This window comes from Emydura macquarii, unplaced genomic scaffold (assembly GCF_026122565.2).
Source record: "Emydura macquarii macquarii isolate MOO-44397 ecotype Brisbane River unplaced genomic scaffold, CSIRO-AGI_Emac_v2 contig_3114, whole genome shotgun sequence".
In the NCBI taxonomy this organism is placed as follows: domain Eukaryota; kingdom Metazoa; phylum Chordata; order Testudines; family Chelidae; genus Emydura; species Emydura macquarii.
In genome coordinates, this window is record NW_027133251.1 from 228,396 (window position 1) to 247,366 (window position 18,971).

Here is an 18,971-nt window from a genome sequence, read left to right on the forward strand (position 1 = left end):
CCAAAAAATGGCACCATGGCAAAACACAGAATACAAGGGGCGGTAAAAGACATCCTGTAAAAATTGGATGTCAAACCCTACTGAAAAAAATAGAAAGGAGTGTAGACTCTGGCAAGTCCAGTGTAAAAGTGATATAATGAGACAGGCCAAAAAGAATTCGAAGAGCAAAAGACACAAAAACTAACAGCAAAAAAAAAAATTAAGTCCATCAGAAGCAGGAAGCATGACAAACAATCCGCTGGACGCTCAAGATGCTAAAGGAGCATTCATGGAAAGCAAGGCCACTGCAGAGAAGCTAAATGAATTCTTTGCGTTCATCTTCACTGCAGAGGATGTGAGGGAGATCCCGGTACCTGGGCCGTTCTTTTCAGGTGACCGAGCTGTGGAAGTGTCTCAGATTTGTCAAACGAGGAGGTTTTGGAACAAATTGATCTGTTAAACAGTAACACCAGGAGCAGATGGTATCACCCAAGAGTTCTGAAGGAACTCAGATATGAAACTGCAGATTTATGTAACCTATCGCTTAAATCGACCTCTGTACCAAAGGACTGGAGGATAGCTAATATAACACTGGCTTTCTTAAAACGTTCCAGAAGCAATTCTCATAATTACCGGCTGGTAAGTCTCACTTCAGTAGCAGGTAAATTGGTTTCAAACTGTAGTAAAGACCAGAATTATGAGACACACAAATGAACACGGTTTGTTGGGGAAGAGTCAACACAGCTATTGTAAAGGGAAATCACGCCTCACCAATCTACTGGAATTCTTTGAGGGCTCAATAAAAGGGGACAAGGGTGATCCAGTGGATAGACTGTACTTGGACTTTCAGAAAGCCTTTGACAAGGTCCCTCACCAAAGGCTCTCATGCAAAGTAAGCTGTCGTGGGATAAGAGAAAAGGGCTTCTCCTGGATCAGTCACTGGTTAAAAGACAGAAAACAAAAGGTAGGAATAAATGGTCAGTTTTCAGAATGGAGAGAGGTAAATAGTGGTGTCCCCCAAGGAGATATAGTGGGACCAGTGCTGTTCAACATATTCATCAATGATCTGGTAAAGGGGGTAAAGAGTGAGGTGGCAAAGTTTGCAGATGATACAAAACTACTGAAGATAGTAAATTATTCAAGATAGCAGAGGAAATGTAAAATAGATAAATGCAAAGTACCGCACATTGGAAAACATAATCCCAACAATTAATATAAAATGATGGGGTCTAAATTAGCTGTTACCAAGCAAGAGAGAGATCTTGGGGTCATTGTGTGTAGTTCTCTGCTCAATGGGCAGCGGCAGCCAAAAAAGCTAACGGGATGTTGGGAATCATCAGGAAAGGGATAGAGAATAAGACAGAAAATATCATGTTGCCTCTTTATAAATCCAAGGTACGCCCACATCTCAGATACTGTGTCCAGTTCTGGTTACCCCATCTCAACAAAGATATATTGGAATCTGAAAGGTACAGAGAAGGGCAACAAAATGATGAGGGGTATGGAACAGCTTCAATATGAGGAGAGACTGGGATTTTTCAGCTTGGAAAAGAGATGACTTGGGGGGGATATGTCAGAGGTCTATAAAATCATGACGGTGTGGAGCAAGTGACTCGGGAAGTGTTATTTACCCCTTCTCATAACACAAGAACCAGGGGTCACCCAATGAAATGAGGTTTAAAACAAACAAAAGGCAGTATTTCTTCACACAACGCACGGTCAACCTGTGGAACTCCTTGCCAGGGGATATTGTGAAGGCCAAAAGTATAACTGGGTTCAAAAGAGAATTACATAAGTCCATGGAGGACAGGTCCATCAATGGCTATTAACCAAGATGGTCAAGGATGAAATACCACGCTCCAGGTGTCCCTAAATCTCTGACTGCCAGAAGCTGGAACTGGACGACAGGAGAGGGATCACTTGCTAATTGCCCTGTTCTGGTCACAGCCTTTGAAGCATCTGATACTGACCACTGTCGGCAGACAGGATACTAGGCTAGATGGACCATTGGCCTGGCCCAGTGTGGCTCTTACGTTGTTATGAGCCCGGCCCTGGCTGGCTGGGGGCGAAGCTCCTGATTACAAGTGCAAAGCCCCCCTGAAGGCTCTGTAGTGTCCTGGGCTCTGAGGATTTGAATGTGATTACAGTGTTAGCTGGCGGTGCCGGAAGCCCCGAACCTGCAGCCACGTGAGCACACGAGAAGCTCAGCTGGTATTTTTGCAAAAATGTAAGTTCTTCTTCCCGCGCTAAAGATGACCAGGTGCACGCGGGGATACGGAGAGGACCACACACCTTGCAGAACCTCCAGATGCGGAGGAACCAGGAGCCCTTAAGGCTCAGATCCCAGCAGGTGAAGAAACGCCCCCCCCCCCACAATTCATTGCTCACGGAAATCTCAGGTTTGGGAGAGAGATCTCACGTCTGTAGGAGCCCAACTCCTGCCGGCCGAACAGCTGGAGTCACAGCGCTGGTTCTCCTGGGGTTCCCCGCCGCCCCCCAACCTCCCTGCCGGTCTCTTTGCTTGCTGGGACGCCTGCGGCAGGGAAACGGAGCTGAGGTCAGTGGCTTCACCGACAAACAGGGGCGAAGGTTCGTGGCGGGGATCGCCCCGGGGCGTTCCTGAGAGAACAGAAGAGTCCGTCTATTTGCACCCAGCGCAGTCCGCGTGGCGGGGGCTAGCCCTTTGTCCTGCCAGGGAGACGCTGCCCCTCCTGCCAGCACGCAGCCGGCCAGTCCCCCGACCCCCTCTTGTGAGCGGGGCCTGGTCCTCATGCGGGGCCCTCTGCCTGGGGGGGAATGGCACCCACGAGTAGAGGAGTTTGTTGTCCTCTGATGGCTACGTGCGTGGGCACAGCAACCTGGCACGCTAGCTTCTCCTGACGGCGCAGGAGGGACCGTGCAGCCCAGGTGGTGAGCAGACCCGCTGGGCGTGCCGGAAAGCCAGGGCTGGGTGTGTGGGAGAACCGCTGTCAAGGCGAAGGCGTGGGGATTTTTGCTGTGCCTGGGGAAAGCGACCGTGCGCACTGCCAGAACACTCGGGGAGAGGCAGGGCCTGTGTCTACAATGTCCCGGCTTTGCCCGGGAGCCAGCCGCGTTTCCCTTTGACGGCTGGATTGAATGTCCACGGGGGAAAGCTGGGTAAAAAGCCCACTTCTGGGTCCCCACGGCCTCCCTCATTTCCTTTGCTGCCCTGTCGCTTGCCTTTGTTTCTCATAGATTCCTAGATCCCAGGGCCAGAAGGGACCGTGGTGATCATCCAGTCCGACCTCCCGTGTAACACGGGCCAGAAGAATTTCCCGAAATAAATCCCACTGGGACAAGAGCAGCTCTCCTAGAAAAACCCTCAGTCTGTTTGCCTTGCCTTCAACGCCAAACTCTCCAGGGCATGTCTGAACGCTCCTGGCACGCTAGAAAGGCCCCTGCTCCTGTTAATGACAACAAAGCTATCTCCCGTGTGCGCGGGAGCGTCTTTCATCCCAGAGTCACTTCACACGCTGTCTAGCCCATCCCCAGCCCACCCCTCAAATGCGGCCTGCTCTGGGCTGAAACAGCGGCAGTGGAACAGCCACCCAGCCGTCTAGGACGGGAAGTGAAGCGTTCCAGACCCAGCTGGAGTGGCAGGAGGGGCTCGCAGAGGGAGACTGGAATCGGCCAGAACTCTGCCGTGGAAAAGAGACCATGGGCTCTCCGACATCCAGGAGCACCTGCTTCCATCTCGCACCTGCAGCCGCACAGCAGCCCTGAAGCATGGGTTCGATATCCCCTGGGGCGGGTTCTTCCCTACATAGTAGGACAGGAGGGCTCAGACTTAGGGGGACGGTGCCTCCAAGAACCACAGCTATCATGCTGGGCTTCCCCCCAGGGACTGCCCCGGCCCCGCCCTACAGAGCTGGGGTATTGCCAGGAGAGGGGGCAGGGAGCAGCCTCACACCGCTCATTCCTTTATGGTTCCAGGCCCCAGAGAGGAGTCGCCCCCAGCCAGCCCACTCTGGGCAAAAGGCCCCCCCGCTCGGGGACAGGCATCCCTCCCGTGCAACCTTCCCGGTTCTGCTCCGTCCCCTGGACACGGTGCCCTCCCTCTGTCGAAGCACTGTAAATCTCAGGGGCTTCAGAGGAAATGCAGGACCCCAGGGCCGTGCTGGCCCTGCCCTGGGTGATGTGGGCCCACACCCCTCCCCATAGCGCTGGCTCTTCTGCTCCCCTTTGACTCCCGGGCACTTGGCGTTGCTGCCTGGCAGAGGCCTGGCGCCCCGGGGCAGGGAGGGCAGGGGCGGGAGACCAATGGAGCGAATGTTCCTGGCTGATCCTCGGGGGAGCATTGCCCAGGGGAAGGGCTGGGAAACGTTTGAGGCGAGGCAGTCAGGCCCGCAGGCGCCCGCACGTATCCTCCTGCCCCGGCTGAGGCAGAGGGTGTCGACCACCATCCCCTGGGATTTCTGTGCTGCAAAGTTCCCCTCTGGCTTTGTCAGGCCTCTTCCTCGCTTTTCATCCCTCCCGTCTCTCGAGGTCCCAGCCGGGGCGCCCCTGCCCTGGGCAGGCATCAGACAGGCCAAAGACAGGAGGTTGGTTAGGCTGTGCGGTGACCTCCGCAGCGTGCCTGGTCCCCGGGCGGCATCTGGCCGCGTGGCCAGGAACGCCGAGACCGGGGCAAAGGTTGGTCAAAGGGCAGGGGGCTCATTGCAGCTGCAGGGAGGATTGGCCAGGAAAGCCCAGCTCTGGATCTCAGCAGGCATCTCTCAGGGGGGCTCCGGGGCAGGCCCTAGACTGCGTCACTGGTCTGTCCGCTTAGCCATGGCTACGTACCCGTCCCGCGTCTCCAGCCAGCTCCAGAGCTTTCAGAGCAGCCGGTTCCACGGGGGCCTGAACCCCGGGGAGCGCTCCTCCTGCTTCTACAGAACCCCTCAGCTGGCCCCCGGGGTTCTGCAGCTCCTCTCTCTGGCTGTCGGCAGCTTTGTTCAGCGAGCCAGTCATCCCAGGACGTTGTGGCGGAGCCAGGGGAGCCGCCCGAGCGCAGAGAGAGGAATTGGAGACATTGAACCTGCCCTTATGAGTCAGTGCCTCTGCCGCAAAGTGAAAGTGAGAGCGGAGATGCTGCAGGATAAATAGAAAGCAGGAGCAGAGCAGGACTCAGAGAGCTGCAGGAGACCCGGCTGAGTGCACACCCCAGACGCCACCCTGCAGGCTATTGCTGCCTCCCAGCCTGCCGGCAGGAGCATGGAGCTGGCTAGGAGCATGGCTTTCCTCTCTCTGGTCGTCCTCTCCCTCTGGAGCATCCTGCCAGGTAAGATGGACAGCTCCTCCGCCTGGCTTCTGCTCTCCTGCCTCCCTGGGTCTTTTAGAATAAGGCTGAATGGTTCACGGGGGGTTAGCGAGTTTGATCTTCGCTTGCCTGCTGACTTTTCAGCGAAGGTATCAGACAGAGCCGCTGCCCGGGTACCTGAGCATCACAATCTTTGTCTCCAGCACACCCCGCGAGCTAGGAGAATGCTATTCTCCACTCTGCACAGAGGGAAAACTGTGCCCAAAGCCACACGGCGAGCAGGGAATCACGCCCAGCTCTCCTGAGTAGCAGGCCGGCTGCCCTACCCACTGGGCCATGCTTCCTCTCACCTCGGCTCCGGTATTTCACTGCAGCGTGCCGGCGTTCACTCGCTAGGCTAGGAGAAGGCGCCTCTTGGTGCCAGCCAGTCCCTCTTCCCCAGCGTGGGATTGCTCCCCGCACGCCAGGCTGCGTCCAGTTTATTGCGAAATCTCTCCGGGTTGGGGACTTGAGACAATAGACTCGTTTGCCAACGACTCGCGTGCTAATTGCAAGGGAAGGGATGGCACTGCCCCCTGGGTGCCCGGCGCAGTGAAATCCTGAGCAGTACCCTGTGTGCAGGGTCGCTTGTCTCTCTCCCCAGCAGAAGTTAGTCCAATAAGAGGCATTAACTGCACCCTTCCTGGGACCTTGTATTCTCATAGACTCATAAACCCTAAGGCCAGAAGGGACTGTCGTGATCATCCAGTCTGAACCCCCCCGCACATCGCAGGCCACAGAGCCCCCCCCCCCCCCCTCACTCCTGTAACAGACCCAGAGCCTCCGGCTGCGTCACTGACGTCCCCACATCATGATTGAAAGCTGTCAAGTTACAGAGAACCCGCCATTCACTCTAGCTGAGACCAGCCAGTGAGCCATGCCCCACGCTGAGAAGACGGTGAAAACCCCCCAGGGTCTCTGCCAATCTGCCTTGGGGGGAAATTCCTCCCCGGCCCCAGATATGGTGATCAGCTAGCCCCCGGGCATGGAGCTGAGTCCACGAGCCAGAGAGCTGGGAAGGAATTCCCTGCGGTAACTCAGAGCCCTCCCCATCGGGCGTCCCATCTCCGGCCGTTGGAGACGTTTGCTAATAGCATGCTGCTGGGTCTGGTACCAGGAGGCTAAGGGCGCATAAAGGACAGGCCGGGACTCAGTACAACTCACGCTGCATTTACGCTCAGCAGTGACCTCCCTGGGGCTACATAAGGGGGGCTGCGAGAGGCATTAAGGGACGATAAAGCTCCGCGAGGGGCTGTGCGCGGGGACGCGCAGCAGGAGGGCTAGAATGGAATCGAGGCGTCTCTGGACAGCAGAGTGCAGGGCAGCCCCTGGGCGCGGCCCATCTCTCAGCCGTGCAGACGGCCTCTCGGACCCCGGGCTGGAATGAGTGTACGGCTTCACAGCGGGAAACGCTGGGCCTCTTCTTTCCAGGTTAGCCTGGCACGGCGCGAGCAAAGGGCAAAGGGCTGAGGAGCTGGACTCCGGGGTGCAGATTCTGCACCCTAGTAAGGAGTTCCTGGGGGGGGAAGGGGGACAGGTTCCAATCCTGGCTCTGGCACAGACTTGCTGTGAGAATCAGGGCAAGTCACATGGCTGCTCGGTGCCTCAGTTTCCCCTCTATAAAATGGCTGCAGTGGGTAATACACCAAGCCACTTGCCGGAGCGATGGGAGATTCAATTCGTTAACATTTGAAAAGTGCTTTGGGGTCCTTCAGCAGAGGGGGGAGCCGTTAGCCCTGTGCCTCTCTTGTGCCCCGGCCTCACCCAGGGCAGCCCGTCCATGACAGACAGGTGCGCAAGCTGCAGCTGGCAGAGCCATGTAGGGCTGGGCAGTGCTACGTGGCTCTAGCTCCCAGGGGCACACTGGGAGAGTGCCTTGAGACGTCCCCAGGCTGACCTGCAATCACTGGCTAGCTCTCCAGGGGTCGCGAGCAAGGTGCTGCATCCAATGCACTCAGCTGGGAGCCAGGAGAGCTGGGGTCGCTTCCCGGCTCTCCCACAGGCTGTGCTCATGGCCTGGGCAAGACGATCGCTAGGCTTGTGCCTTGACGCCCCGTCTCACCAGGGGTGCCAGCCTTCGTGCCCTGCAGCTCCCAGGGGCTCAGCTCATCCATGATTCTCCAGGGCTGGGGATGCCCCAGAGGGAGGGGCAGAGAGCTCCCGTTAGCAGCCAGATCAATTGGGCTGTGGGGTTTCCCAGAGCCCAGGGGGGAGAGCGGGAGGAGGCCCATGGCTGGTGGCGATCAGATCCAGACAGGAGGGACCAGCCCCGACGGACCAGGACAGACTAGCGGCCACTGCGGGGCTTCTCCATCTCTGCTGTCGATGGCTCCAAAAGAAGGGTCCCTGTTTGCCCAGCGAAGAGACAGCTGCACGATGGTGCGCTCCAGCCGGCACCCAGCGGCCCCTGCTTTCTGCCCCAGCACCCGCGTCCCACCCTCTCCCACTAGAATCCCCTCTGCCCAGGGAGCCCCAGATGACAGCGCTCCTGTTGCTCTCCTCTGCCAGTGTCCAGCACCAACGACGCCCTGGACTGCTGTCTGAGGACCAGCCCGATGCACATCCCCCGCAAAATCGTGCAGGACTACGAGGTGCAGCTGATACAGGACGGCTGTCCCATCCACGCCGTGGTGTGAGTACCGCTGCGCTGGCTCCGGGACGCTGCTGGGGAGTCTGGCTGGTTTGGGACGGGGGATGAAGGATGGGAGATGGGCGTGGGAGAGAAGGCAGGAGGCTGGAGACCAGATGCCACGGGGATGGCTTCCGAGTAGACCAGAACCTCACCAAGCCGGCATGTGCTGCCTCTGAGAACCCAGGGACCTTTCTGAGGCTCATTCTTCAGCCCCTGGCCCCACCCCGCACAGCTCCTGTGTCCCGGCTGACCAGGGTGAGGACCACACAGAGATCTCCGTCCTCTGTCTGCTGCGGGCCGCTGCTCCCCACTCAGATTTCCACTCCCACAAAGCCCCCCCCCGCCACACTAACAGGAGCATTGCCAAGGGGAACAGCTGAGCCGAAGCGAGGGTCGCCGGCTCCTTGCTCTGACCCCCACCCCCCGGCCACCCACCCAGCTGCATTAGAAGGGAAGGGGGCAGGAAGTGGCCCTGGAGCTCAGCGTCTGGCCTGTCCGTGGAGTGAGGGACAGTCCAGCCGGTGACTAGCACAGTGTCTCCCCTTGGGCAGCCCCTCCACTCCACGCACCGCACAGCGTTAACAAGCAAAACCTCCTGGCAGCCTCGTCAGCCTACAATCAGGGAAACCGAGGCCCAGGCGGTGAGGTGACCAAGGTCATCCAGCGATGCTGTGGCGAGGGAAGGCACGTCTCCTGGCCGGCAGGCCTTGGCTTTAAGCACAGACCATGCTCGCTGTCCAGGGCTGGGTGACTCCCTGGCAGAGGACCCGCTGGGCTCTTCGCAGGCTGGCAGACAGATGCTGGCACTTGCCAGGAAGGAACTTTGGCCCGTCCCTATGCCAGGCCAAAGCAGGGCCCGGGCTTGCTGCTGCTGCACACATACAGAAGTGGCCAGGAGGCTGAGGGCCACACTCAGTGGGGAATCAATGCCGGTGCCGTGCAATTCACATCAGCCTGGCCTCCCTCCCATTGCTCACTGAGGTGTGACTCCCACGCTCCTCGACACCAGCTCTCCGCCGGGCACCACGCCGTCGCGCTCAGCCCAGCCTGCGACATTGCTGCTGGGAGGCTGTGTGTGTGTGTGTGTGTGTGTGTGTGTGTCTGTGTGTGTGTGGGTGGGGTGTTGGATCGCTTTGCAGCAGCCTTCTTTGACACTCAGCCAGGGTGATTGGGCAACAGAACGGCAGGTGAAATCCAGTGTTGACAAATGCAAAGTAACACACACGGGAAAACAGAATCCCAACTCTACATCCAAACTGCTGGAATGTAAATTAGCGGTTACCACTCAAGAAAGAGATCTTGGGGTCACTGGGGGGAGTTCTCTGAAAACATCTGCTCAATGTGCCGCGGCAGCCAAAAAAGCTAACGGGATGTTGGGAATCATCAGGAAAGGGACAGATAACAAAACAGAAAATATCATGTTGCCTCTGTATAAATCCATGTACGCCCACATCTGGAGTACTGCCTGCAGATCTGGCTGCCCCATCGCAACAAAGAGATATTGGAATTGGAAAAGCTACAGAGAAGGATGACTAAGATGGTTAGGGGGATGGAACAGTTTCCATATGAGAGGAGATTAATAAGACTGGGACTTTTCAGCTTGCAAAAGAGATGACTAAGGGGGGACATGATAGAGGTCTATAAAATCATGACTGGTGTGGAGAAAGTGAATAAGGAAGTGTTATTTACTCCTTCACATAACACAAAAACTAGGGGTCACCAAGTGAAATTAACAGGCAGCAGGTTTAAAATGAACAAAAGGAAGTATTTCTTCACACAACGCACAGGCAACCTGTGGAACTCCTTGCCATAGGATGTTGTGAAGGCCGAGACTATAACGGGGTTCAAGAAAGAACTAGATAAGTTCCTGGAGGACAGGTCCATCAATGGCTATTAGCCAGGATAGGCAAGGATTGCTGTTTGCCGGAGGCTGGGAGTGGCTGACGGGATGGATCACGTGATGATCACCTGTTCTGTTTGTTCTCTGTGAAGCACCTGGCATTGGCTGCTGTCGGCAGACTGGATACCTGGCTAGATGGGCCGTTGGTCTGACCCCGTGTGGCTGCTCTTACGTTCTTATGCCTCACTCTGCTGTGCAGACAGCCGGGAGCACAGTCCTCTGCTGTGTGTGACCTGGGCAGCTTTCCCCTTGTGTCCATCCATCAGAGCCACAAGAGGGTCGGGAAACGCCCGCCACGCCCAGGTGTCTTCCTGCCCTAGGCCTGAGCCACGGTCGCTCTGTGGCTGGGGAGAGCTCGGTTTCCTGATGCCTAAACTCTGCACCTGCTGCTCAGCGTGTCTCCCTCGAGACAAGAGCTAAACGCGAGGGGTCAGGACCCGCCTGGGGAGACCTTAGTGACTCCCACAGTGAAGGGCCCAGGCTGCATTTCAGCTCCTCTTATGCTGCCGCTGCCACTTTCCAGCCCCGGCGGCTCTGGATGGCTGGCTGGAGTGAGCCGAAGGCAGCCTCGCACGGCTGGGATTCTTGCTTTGGGCAAATTCTCAGGCTGAAATGGGGCAGGGCCCTCACGAGAACAGGATGTGCCCCAGCAGGCAGCCCCTCCGCTCAGCCAGGCCAAGCATATCTCAATGACAGCCTACGGGCTGCCACCACTGCGGCTTCTAAGCTCCCCGCAGAGCCCGGGCAGCTCGGCCCCAGCCGGCCGGGGCAGCAGTGGCGCAGCAGCCTTTGGCGTTCTTGCTGCTGGAGCCAATTCGTCACTGACCCTGGGTGACCCTGGGCAAGTCACTGGGGTTTTTGGTGCCTCAGCTTCCCCCCTGTGCAATGAGGATAACAGCCCTGCCTGGCCCCGCAGGGCCTGTCAGAATAAATGCATTAATGATGGCCATTAACAGGGGCGGGCAGACCCCGCTCCTGGTCTGCAGCAGTGCCAGTGCGGACGGCCCTGCAGGCTGTAGCACCTGGACTAAAGGAGTTCCACCGGGTGGAGGAGTGCGGAGCGTGGCAGGGAGAAGGGGGGAGGGCGCTCTCTCCCTCGTTTGGATGTATCAGAAGGGCCCTGATCGTCCTGTTCATCTGTCCCCCTCCCCTGTTCCCTTGTTGTGCGTTAGGTTTATCACCGTGAGGGGCAAGCGGCTCTGCGCCCCTCCCTACGCCCACTGGGTGCAGCGTCTGATAGCGAAGGTGGATAACATGTACAAAAGCAAGGTAAGGCTTCCCACTTCACCCGGGGCACGGCTAGACCTCTGTGCAAAGCCCCCGGGCATTGAGCGAGCAGCAGAGGCACCAGCTAGCCAGGTCTGGGCAGACACTGGTGAGGCTTTGCCCTCCCCATGCTGGATACAGGATCCCCACTGTGGGGCCCATCTCCTCCCTGCAGGGCGGGGGGGAACGGTGAGGGCAGACCCGCGGGAAGGCACGCAGAGCTGCCGGGATAATGGGGAAGGGCTGTGCCCGTACCAGACGCAGCTCTCCACTCCTTATGGCCCTGGCGCCAGCCGGACCGGTCAGTCTTTTGAGGATCCTTCCGGCGTAGCCTGGGGAAACTCTAAAGTCACCTGTGCCCCCGACAGGAGGGTCCCCCTCCCTCTTCTGCTCCTGGCCCCGGTCCTAGCACCGAGCCGAGGGGCACAGCAGGACCTCAGTGGAATGGGAGCAAATGCACCGTGCTCTTGTAGCGGGCCGGCAAAACAGCCCCCCTCCGGCGATGAGGGTTAGCCCAACGCCGGGCGTCTCTGCTGTGCTGCTGCAGGAGCTGGGCTCTGAGCCTGCCCCTGACACACGCGGGGAGGTAGCGCTGCTGTCCGAAGCAGAGCCCAGCCTGGCAGCAGCTGCTTGCTGGGGAGGTGATGGGGGGTCCCGGGCAACAGTTGTGCCGTTTCCTTCTCTGCGCTGGCTGGAGCAGCTGGCGACCGTGAAAACCTGGCTCAGGGCAGACGCCCCACAGCGGGGTGTGTCCTTTGCTTGGATTCACCAGCCCCAGAACAAACACGAGCTCCTGAATCACGGTACCTGTCTGACCATGGAGTCACAGACAGTCAGTCCCCTTAGACTGTCCAGCCTGGCTTGCTGGACATAGCGATAAATGGGCGCGTTCCCCAGATCAATTTGTACCTCAAACCACACACCAGAGATAACACCTGTAGTAACGCCAGCCCTGTAATCAGCAACTGAAGGTTTATTAACTAGGAAAAAGAAACAAGAGAAGAAACCAAGGAGAGTCCTGCAGCACTATAAAGACTAACATTTAATTTCTGAAATTGCGTGAAAGCTCACGCCTGCAGAAATTCAGTGTGTTAGTCTTTAAAGTGTTACCGACTCTCGTTGGTTTTGCTGTGTACAGATTAACACGGCGACCCCTCTGGAACAAGAGAGTTTAGTTCCAGGTCAAAGCAACCAACCTCTGTCCACAGATGAGTTACCGTCTATTCTTCCTAAACACGATAGAGTGTAGTAATCTCTCAGTTTAAAATGTCTTTCAGGGCAGACCCAGGAGTAACCCCCTGGGGATCTCCGCCTCAGAGTCTCTGGCCCTCTGAGAGTTCAAACAGCAGACACGAAAAATGTTCTTGTGACCCTGTTTTGTCTTTTACATGTAGCCTTCAGTCCACGAGGAGCTCCCTTGTATGTAACATCTCCAAGGTGTGAGAGGCCCATTCACCAATCTTTTGTTCCTTAATGGCCCTTTTAATCTTGATCGGCCTCCTGGCGGATGATTCCCGTGCCTGGGTTCACAAGTTCCAAGCAAACATTTTCCAAGTTGTGAAGCAACACTTACGTGTTTCCTTATCGCAGGGAACACAAACATGACCAGTGAGATTAAGGCAGGCAACAACTTACAAGCGCTTCATGGCGTCTAAACACGAAGTACATTCTTCGCAGACAAATGAGCAAAACAAACATACCTGGTTTGGTTTCCCGCTGTGAGTTTGTCAGTGCTCAGCTGACACCTGCAGCCTTGGCAAGAGCTGGCACCTGGTTTACCAGCGTCACCGTTTCCTTCTCTAATTCCCTAGGTCAATCTCTGGAGGAAGTAGACACGGAGGAGCCTGCGGCTGGCTCGCTGCCTGGCGATGGGGAAGGGGGTGAGAACTGAGCGTGACACCGGCGACGTCTGCATCCCCCTTTCAGCGTGCCCGGCTGCAGGGCGAGCCGCTTACGGCTCCTTTGTGACTGACTCCGACGCCACCTTGCCCTACCCCCTGGAGATCGCCGCTTCCTGCTCTCTGCTCTCTGCTCTGCACCGGGGAGTCTTCCTGGGCTTCTGTGATTTGTAAAGCTGAGGCCGGCTTGGCTGGGGACGAGGATGGGGGATTGCCCAAGGCCTACCAGTTCCTGTAGGTAACCGGTTCCGGGCAGAAGCGCTCTCACAGTCAGCTGGGCAGCTCCTGTGTGGTCCCAGGCGGCACCCCCCGGGAATTACCGAGGATTCTGCCTCCGGGCCGGAGACTGCTCATTGGTTAAACGCAGCCATGGCAGGGAGTGACTGGCAGCGTGGTGGCCACGAGGTGAGATGAGTTTGGTGGGTCTCAGCTCAGTCCTGGGTGGGCAGGTGCCCGTATTAGAGAACCCACAGCTGGCACTGACCGGCCTCCTTATGGGCAGCCTCTATGGAGAGACGCTGGATTGAAGGAGCCACGGAGACTGAATCCTTTGGTCCTCCCGGCAGGGCAGGGCCAGGAAGGGCACAGTCACGCCGGGAAGGAGCCAGGTGCTGCCTGCGCTGTCCCCGTCCTGGGGATGACCAAAGGCCTCCGGTCTCCTGGCTTGCCAATCCAGCCCCTTTCCCCAGCCCCACGTTCCTGGCAATCCCCTCTGCTCTCAGCAGCTGCCTTCCTGTGTTAGAATGGGGGGAAGGCTGGTTTTCACTTTGCCAACACACACACACCTGCCGGCCTGCCCTGCGCTGCCTGCCCTGGGCAACGTCCTGCCTGGCGCGTGGGGGAGGGCAGGGGGAGCGGGCAGAGAGGGAAGTGCAATAAACTAGCAGCTTTTGCGGTGGGGACACATACCTGCCGCCTGATCCCAGCAGCAGCATCCTGCGCCCGCCGTGACGAGGGACGAGCTGCCTGGGTTCTCAGTGACGCACCCTGGGTAATTCCTGCCCACGTTCAGGCCGGGTAAAGGGGCTCTGGCCTGAAGGAGGATCGGGTCCATGCCATTGAGCCTGTGATCCTGAGAACGGTTCAGTAACCGGCAGCCAGGGCAAAGCCAAGGGAGCCACTGAGAGAGGAAAGTCCAGGCGGGCGTTTTGTCTGAGCCGCTTTTGGATGGCGAGCGCGTTGCAGTGACTGCATGGCACAGCTGGACGCTGGCGACGGATTGGGCCTGCGTGGGTGGGGTTCAGGTCTGTTCCTTTGAAACCACCAGGGTTTTTCCTTCCCTGAGCTGGTTAGAGCGGACGTGACAACGCCGGGGCAGCCAGAATGGGGAGAGGAGACGGAAAGCAGGGAAAGGCCAGGTGAGAAGCTTGTTGTTCCATGGGGAGCGGCCTGGCTCCGGGTTTTAATGCAGAACGAACACACAAAGACCCTGGGAATTGCGACCAGGCCATGGAGCTTGGGTCAGCAGCAGAGGGCGTGATGGGCAGCAGGCGTGGACAGCGGTGCTACGCGGTGTGCAGATCAGGGAGTGAAACCTTGAGTGGGATGAACGACAAGTGGCCCGATGGCCAGGCTGGGCAGTCCCTGGCTACTCCCTCCAGCAGGAGCAAGCTGCCCCTTCCCAGCAGAGATTCCGGGGCCCCCAGGGCGCCGCTGCTTTTCTGAATCTGAATCAGGCTGCCCTTTGCCTGGGTCTAGACGGGAGGGAAAAGTGGGTGCAGTGTGTAATCGCCACTGTGCTGTTATGAATTGCAGGGGAATTTGCTCTCTCGCTCTCTCTCTCTCTCTCTCTCTCTCTCTCTCTCTCTCTTGCCCTTTTTTTTGCTGAGCTCAAAATGATTCTTTTAAAATAAAAAGAAACAAAAATGGACAAATGTGCCAGCTTGTGTCTGACGGTCAAACCCGGCTGGGGGGATTTAAAGCCAAGGGGGAGGGGAGCTTTGGGGTCAGGACAGTCCCTGCTTATGGAAGGGACAGCGTAAAGCTTCAGGATCCGGTTCTCTTGGGACGACACAACTCCCCTTTGACCTGGGCACCTCGCTGCCCGTCGTGCCCTTGGGAATCTCCCTCGTCCCCCAAGAGCTCCCTCTAACGCTCCCAGCAGCGCTGCTGGGATGAGGACAACATGCAGGGGCTCTGTATCGCCTGCTGGTGTTTGCCACACACGGCTGTACTGCAGAGGGGAGATGGGCAAAAGGCAAGCCATGGAGTTGTTGCATCGTGAGGCCCTCATCGTCCCATTCCCGCAGTCACAGCACCCTCTCAGCGCCAGCTTTGCCAGCAGCTGCCCCACAGGGGTATCTATCTAAGTCACCTCTCTCCTCTTTGGAATCAGGCAGCTCTGAGGCCCCGGTGCAACAAGACACCGAAGTACGTGTGTAACTTTAAATGCCGAGCCAAATTCTATCAGCCAGGCGTCCACTCCCTAGGCCAGACAGATCACTCCAGGCTCGGCAGGCCTCCCAGTGACGTTACAATGCTACTTGGGAGCTCTCAGAGACCTTGCGGGATCATTATCCTCACCCTACAATGGGGAAACTGAGGCACAAAGCGACATGCCAGGAACAGAGCCCGAGTCTTCTGATTCCCCTGGACTTTTCACTGCAAGCCCAACACAGAGCTGTAGGGCTGTCGGGTAGATGGTGCCGCCTGCCCGCTCGTTACAGCTGGTGCCTGGCATCACCCAGCTCAGACCCCCAGTTGTCAGCCTGTGCCTGGTGCCGGAGCAGGCCGGGTCCCTACAGTGTATTCTAATCACAGCCATCTGTGGAGCGCATGAGGCTCCCCGTGTCCTAAACCATGTTCAGCAGCAGAGCAGTTCCCCAGGGAGGGGAGAATTTTTAAGCACCGACGGCGTGATCAGTTTTAATGCACACAGGCGCCCCGCAGCCTCTGCCCCATGGACCTTAGAAACTGAGGTGCAGGCAGTAAGAGGCAGGCGAAGAGTGGCCATAAAAATGCCCAGCGGGATGCGGGGCGGCTCCGAGCGGGTGTGGGTCCGAGGCATGTCCAATCCGCGCAGCAGTGGCGTACCGGGGGTCTCCAGATCCCCGGGGCCAGGGCTTGCATTTGCGCCGCCTCCCCGCCTCATGTGCACCCCCCCCAATACAGGGCTGGAGGGGTCCCCGGCTCCCACCAGATGGCGTTGCCCCCCCCCCAGCTGTCCCGGGGAGGTGGGGGGGGGTCTGTACCGGAGAGGGGGGGGACATGTCGCTTTCCTCCTCCTGCACCCCTGGGACTTTCTGGTGCTCATGGAGGTGGCTCCCCTGGCTCTAGCTGGGCTCCGCCGCCACCCTCTGCCCCGCACTTACCCACTTCTCCCTTCCAGCTCTCCCTCCCGGGTGGGGGGGCCTCACCCGCCACCAGGAAGTAGCAGGGGGGAGGGGGAATTCCTCCTCGTGGTCACCCACATCTCCCCCCCCCCTGCCTGCCCCTGAGCGCCGCTCAGCCGCCCCTCAGGGCTTCCTGTGCCCCCCATCCCCTGCATGTCATGAAAGGCCTGGTCAGTGCGTCCTCCACACCCTGCCAGGCCAGCGCCCAGGGGCCTGGTCCTGTCTCCTCCGCCTCCCCCCTCCCCGGTCAGTACGTCATAGCCTCGCAGAAGTAGTTATTTCCAGCGGGTGTACGAATGGAGGGAGGGATAAACATCTCCCCAGTGGAGAAATGCACAGGGGGACTCGAAAAACCCCATTGCCACGTGGCTGGGGAGAGGAAATTGGGCATTCAGCACAGCAACATTTTCCACAGAACGTGGCTGCTTGCCACAAAAAAATGGACTCCTCATCAGAAAACTTTAAACCCCAAAACAAGAACATTTCTGGCCGAAAGCTGAAACCGTTTTGGTTTCCAGCAGATTTGGGGTGAAAATTTGCTGAAAACCAAAACTGGGGCTTTTCCTTTTGCAATTAAAAAAATCCAAATTTTCTGCAGACTTCTCGTCTTCCCTCCCCCTCCCACCATCATGAATCTGATGAGGTTCAACAAGGACAAGTGCAGAGTCCTGCACTTTGGACGGAAGAATCCCATGCACAGCTACAGACTGGGGACCGACGGGCTAGGCAGCAGTTCTGCAGAAAAGGACCTGGGGGTTACAGTGGACAAGAAGCTGGATATGAGTCAGCAGTGTGCCCTGGTTGTCAAGAAGGCTAATAGCATATTGGACTGCATTAGGAGGGGCATTGCCAGCAGGTCGCGGGAAGTGATCATTCCCCTCTATTCGGCATTGGTGAGGCCGCATTTAGAGTATTGTGTCCAGTTTTGGGCCCCCCACTACAGGAAGGATGTGGACAAGTTGGAGAGAGTCCAGGGGAGGGCAACAAAAATGATTAGGGGGCTGGAGCACAAGACTTATGAGGAGAGGCTGAGGGAACTGGGCTTGTTTAGTCTGCAGAAGAGAAGAATGAGGGGGGATTTGATAGCAGCCTTTAACTACCTGAAAGGGGGTTCCAGGGAGGATGGAGCTAGGCTGTTCTCAGTGGTGGCAGATGACAGAACAAGGAGCAACGGTCTCACGTTGCAGTGGGGGAGGTCTAGGTTGGATATTAGAAATAACTTTTCCCTAGGAGGGTGGTGAAGCACTGGAATGGGTTACCTAGGGAGGTGGTGGAATCTCCATCCTTAGAGGTTTGTAAGGCCCAGCTTGACAAAGCCCTGGCTGGGATGGTTTAGTTGGGGTTGGTCCTGCTCTGAGCAGTGGGTTGGACTAGATACCTCCTGAGGTCTCTTCCAACCCTCATCTTCTATGATCCTATGAAGTTATACTGGAAAAATCATTAAGAATGACTGATCCCTGCTTCAGAGAAAGCTGCTGGAATTACAGGCGCTCAGATACCATGGTGATGGGCCTGAAAAGGACAGAATCTACCTGCATCAAATACAGGAGATTTTGCAGGCCAGGAAACACAGGTTTAGGGTAAAAATTTCAAAAGTGCCTCGGGCATTTGGCTGCCAAGTGGCAGGGAAAGCCCAGGGGATTTCAATGTCAGATTTCTCTGGGGGTTAGGCACCGGGGCACTCCTGCAGTTCTCCCTGGGAATGACCTACTTTTGAAAATCTGGCTCTGAGTCACTTTTGAAAATAGGGTTTAGGTGCTTTTGAAAATATTACCTTTAATCTGCCCTGGCTGCAGGGCGTGAGTTCTACAGCATTCCCCACACCCCCCTCGGTGCAGCACAGCCATGGAGAGAGACCGAAACAAAGGCCTTGCACACGTTCCTGGGAACGGCCAGTGGCTCTCCGGTGCCGTTATCCATGTCCCTTTTGTTCACGACTCTGGAACACTGGTGCAAAACAGGGGGTTTGTTGGCAGGAATGTTCAGAGAACGGCTGCTCACGGTGTTGTTATTTATTAGTTTAACGCAGCCCAAATGTATCCAAGGTGCCTCTTAAAATGCACGAACAGGGATGTGCACAGGTCAAGAAGCCCCGTTATTTAGTCACAGTTTGTTACTTGCACTTTGCTATTGACGAGTTGTTATTCCCTGGCTCAGAACATTTCTCCCACGCAGGCAGGGAAACAATACCACTGACATCTCAGGAGCGGGGCTGGTTGATGATTTTCCGGGGCAACGTTTTCCCGTCAGACACATTCCGTGTCCCAGAAATCGAAATGTTCTGTGGGAATTAGGGATTTCAATGACTTTTGGTTAGAAAGAGAATCAAAGTGAAGAATTTAGGTAACGTCAAACTGTTCTGGTTTGACTTTTTTGTTTTAACAGACCATTTTGATTTGTGTTGTTCGGATCCAACGTCTCCTTTTGGAATAGAACAGAGAAAAGTTGACATCGACACCAGATGTTTAGATTCACCCCGAGTGATTTATTTCTGAACACTTCATTTTGCAGGGCGGTTCTGCAGTCTCGGTTTGGAGTGCTGTGCCGGGTGGGCTGGGCTCCGTTTCCTCATGGTCACAAGGGCCTGGTTTGAGGGCTGAGTGATTAGTAAAATTCCTCTCTTTGCTTGTGAAGCGGGCCCAGTGGACACAGAAACCACAGAGAA

At 56.9% G+C, this 18,971-nt stretch overlaps 1 protein-coding gene across 1 annotated transcript; it reads left to right on the forward strand.

The window, feature by feature from the left end:
• Nucleotides 1–5,193: 5,193 nt before the first annotated feature.
• On the forward strand, nucleotides 5,194–12,917 carry LOC137141802 (C-C motif chemokine 19-like). The gene is made up of 4 exons (XM_067530897.1): nucleotides 5,194–5,260; nucleotides 7,787–7,910; nucleotides 10,983–11,079; nucleotides 12,888–12,917. Exons 1-4 carry the CDS (start codon nucleotides 5,194–5,196, stop codon nucleotides 12,906–12,908), a joined length of 309 nt encoding a protein of 102 aa, XP_067386998.1. The 3' UTR covers nucleotides 12,909–12,917.
• The last annotated feature ends 6,054 nt before the right edge of the window (nucleotides 12,918–18,971 follow it).

Excerpts from the sequence above, each read along its gene's own strand:
- LOC137141802 (XM_067530897.1), top strand. The coding sequence starts at position 5,194 with ATGGAGCTGGCTAGGAGCATGGCTTTCCTCTCTCTGGTCGTCCTCTCC. Across the intron at positions 5,261-7,786 it reads CCTCTGGAGCATCCTGCCAG|TGTCCAGCACCAACGACGCC; the intron begins GTAAGATGGACA and ends CTCCTCTGCCAG. Across the intron at positions 7,911-10,982 it reads TGTCCCATCCACGCCGTGGT|GTTTATCACCGTGAGGGGCA; the intron begins GTGAGTACCGCT and ends GTTGTGCGTTAG.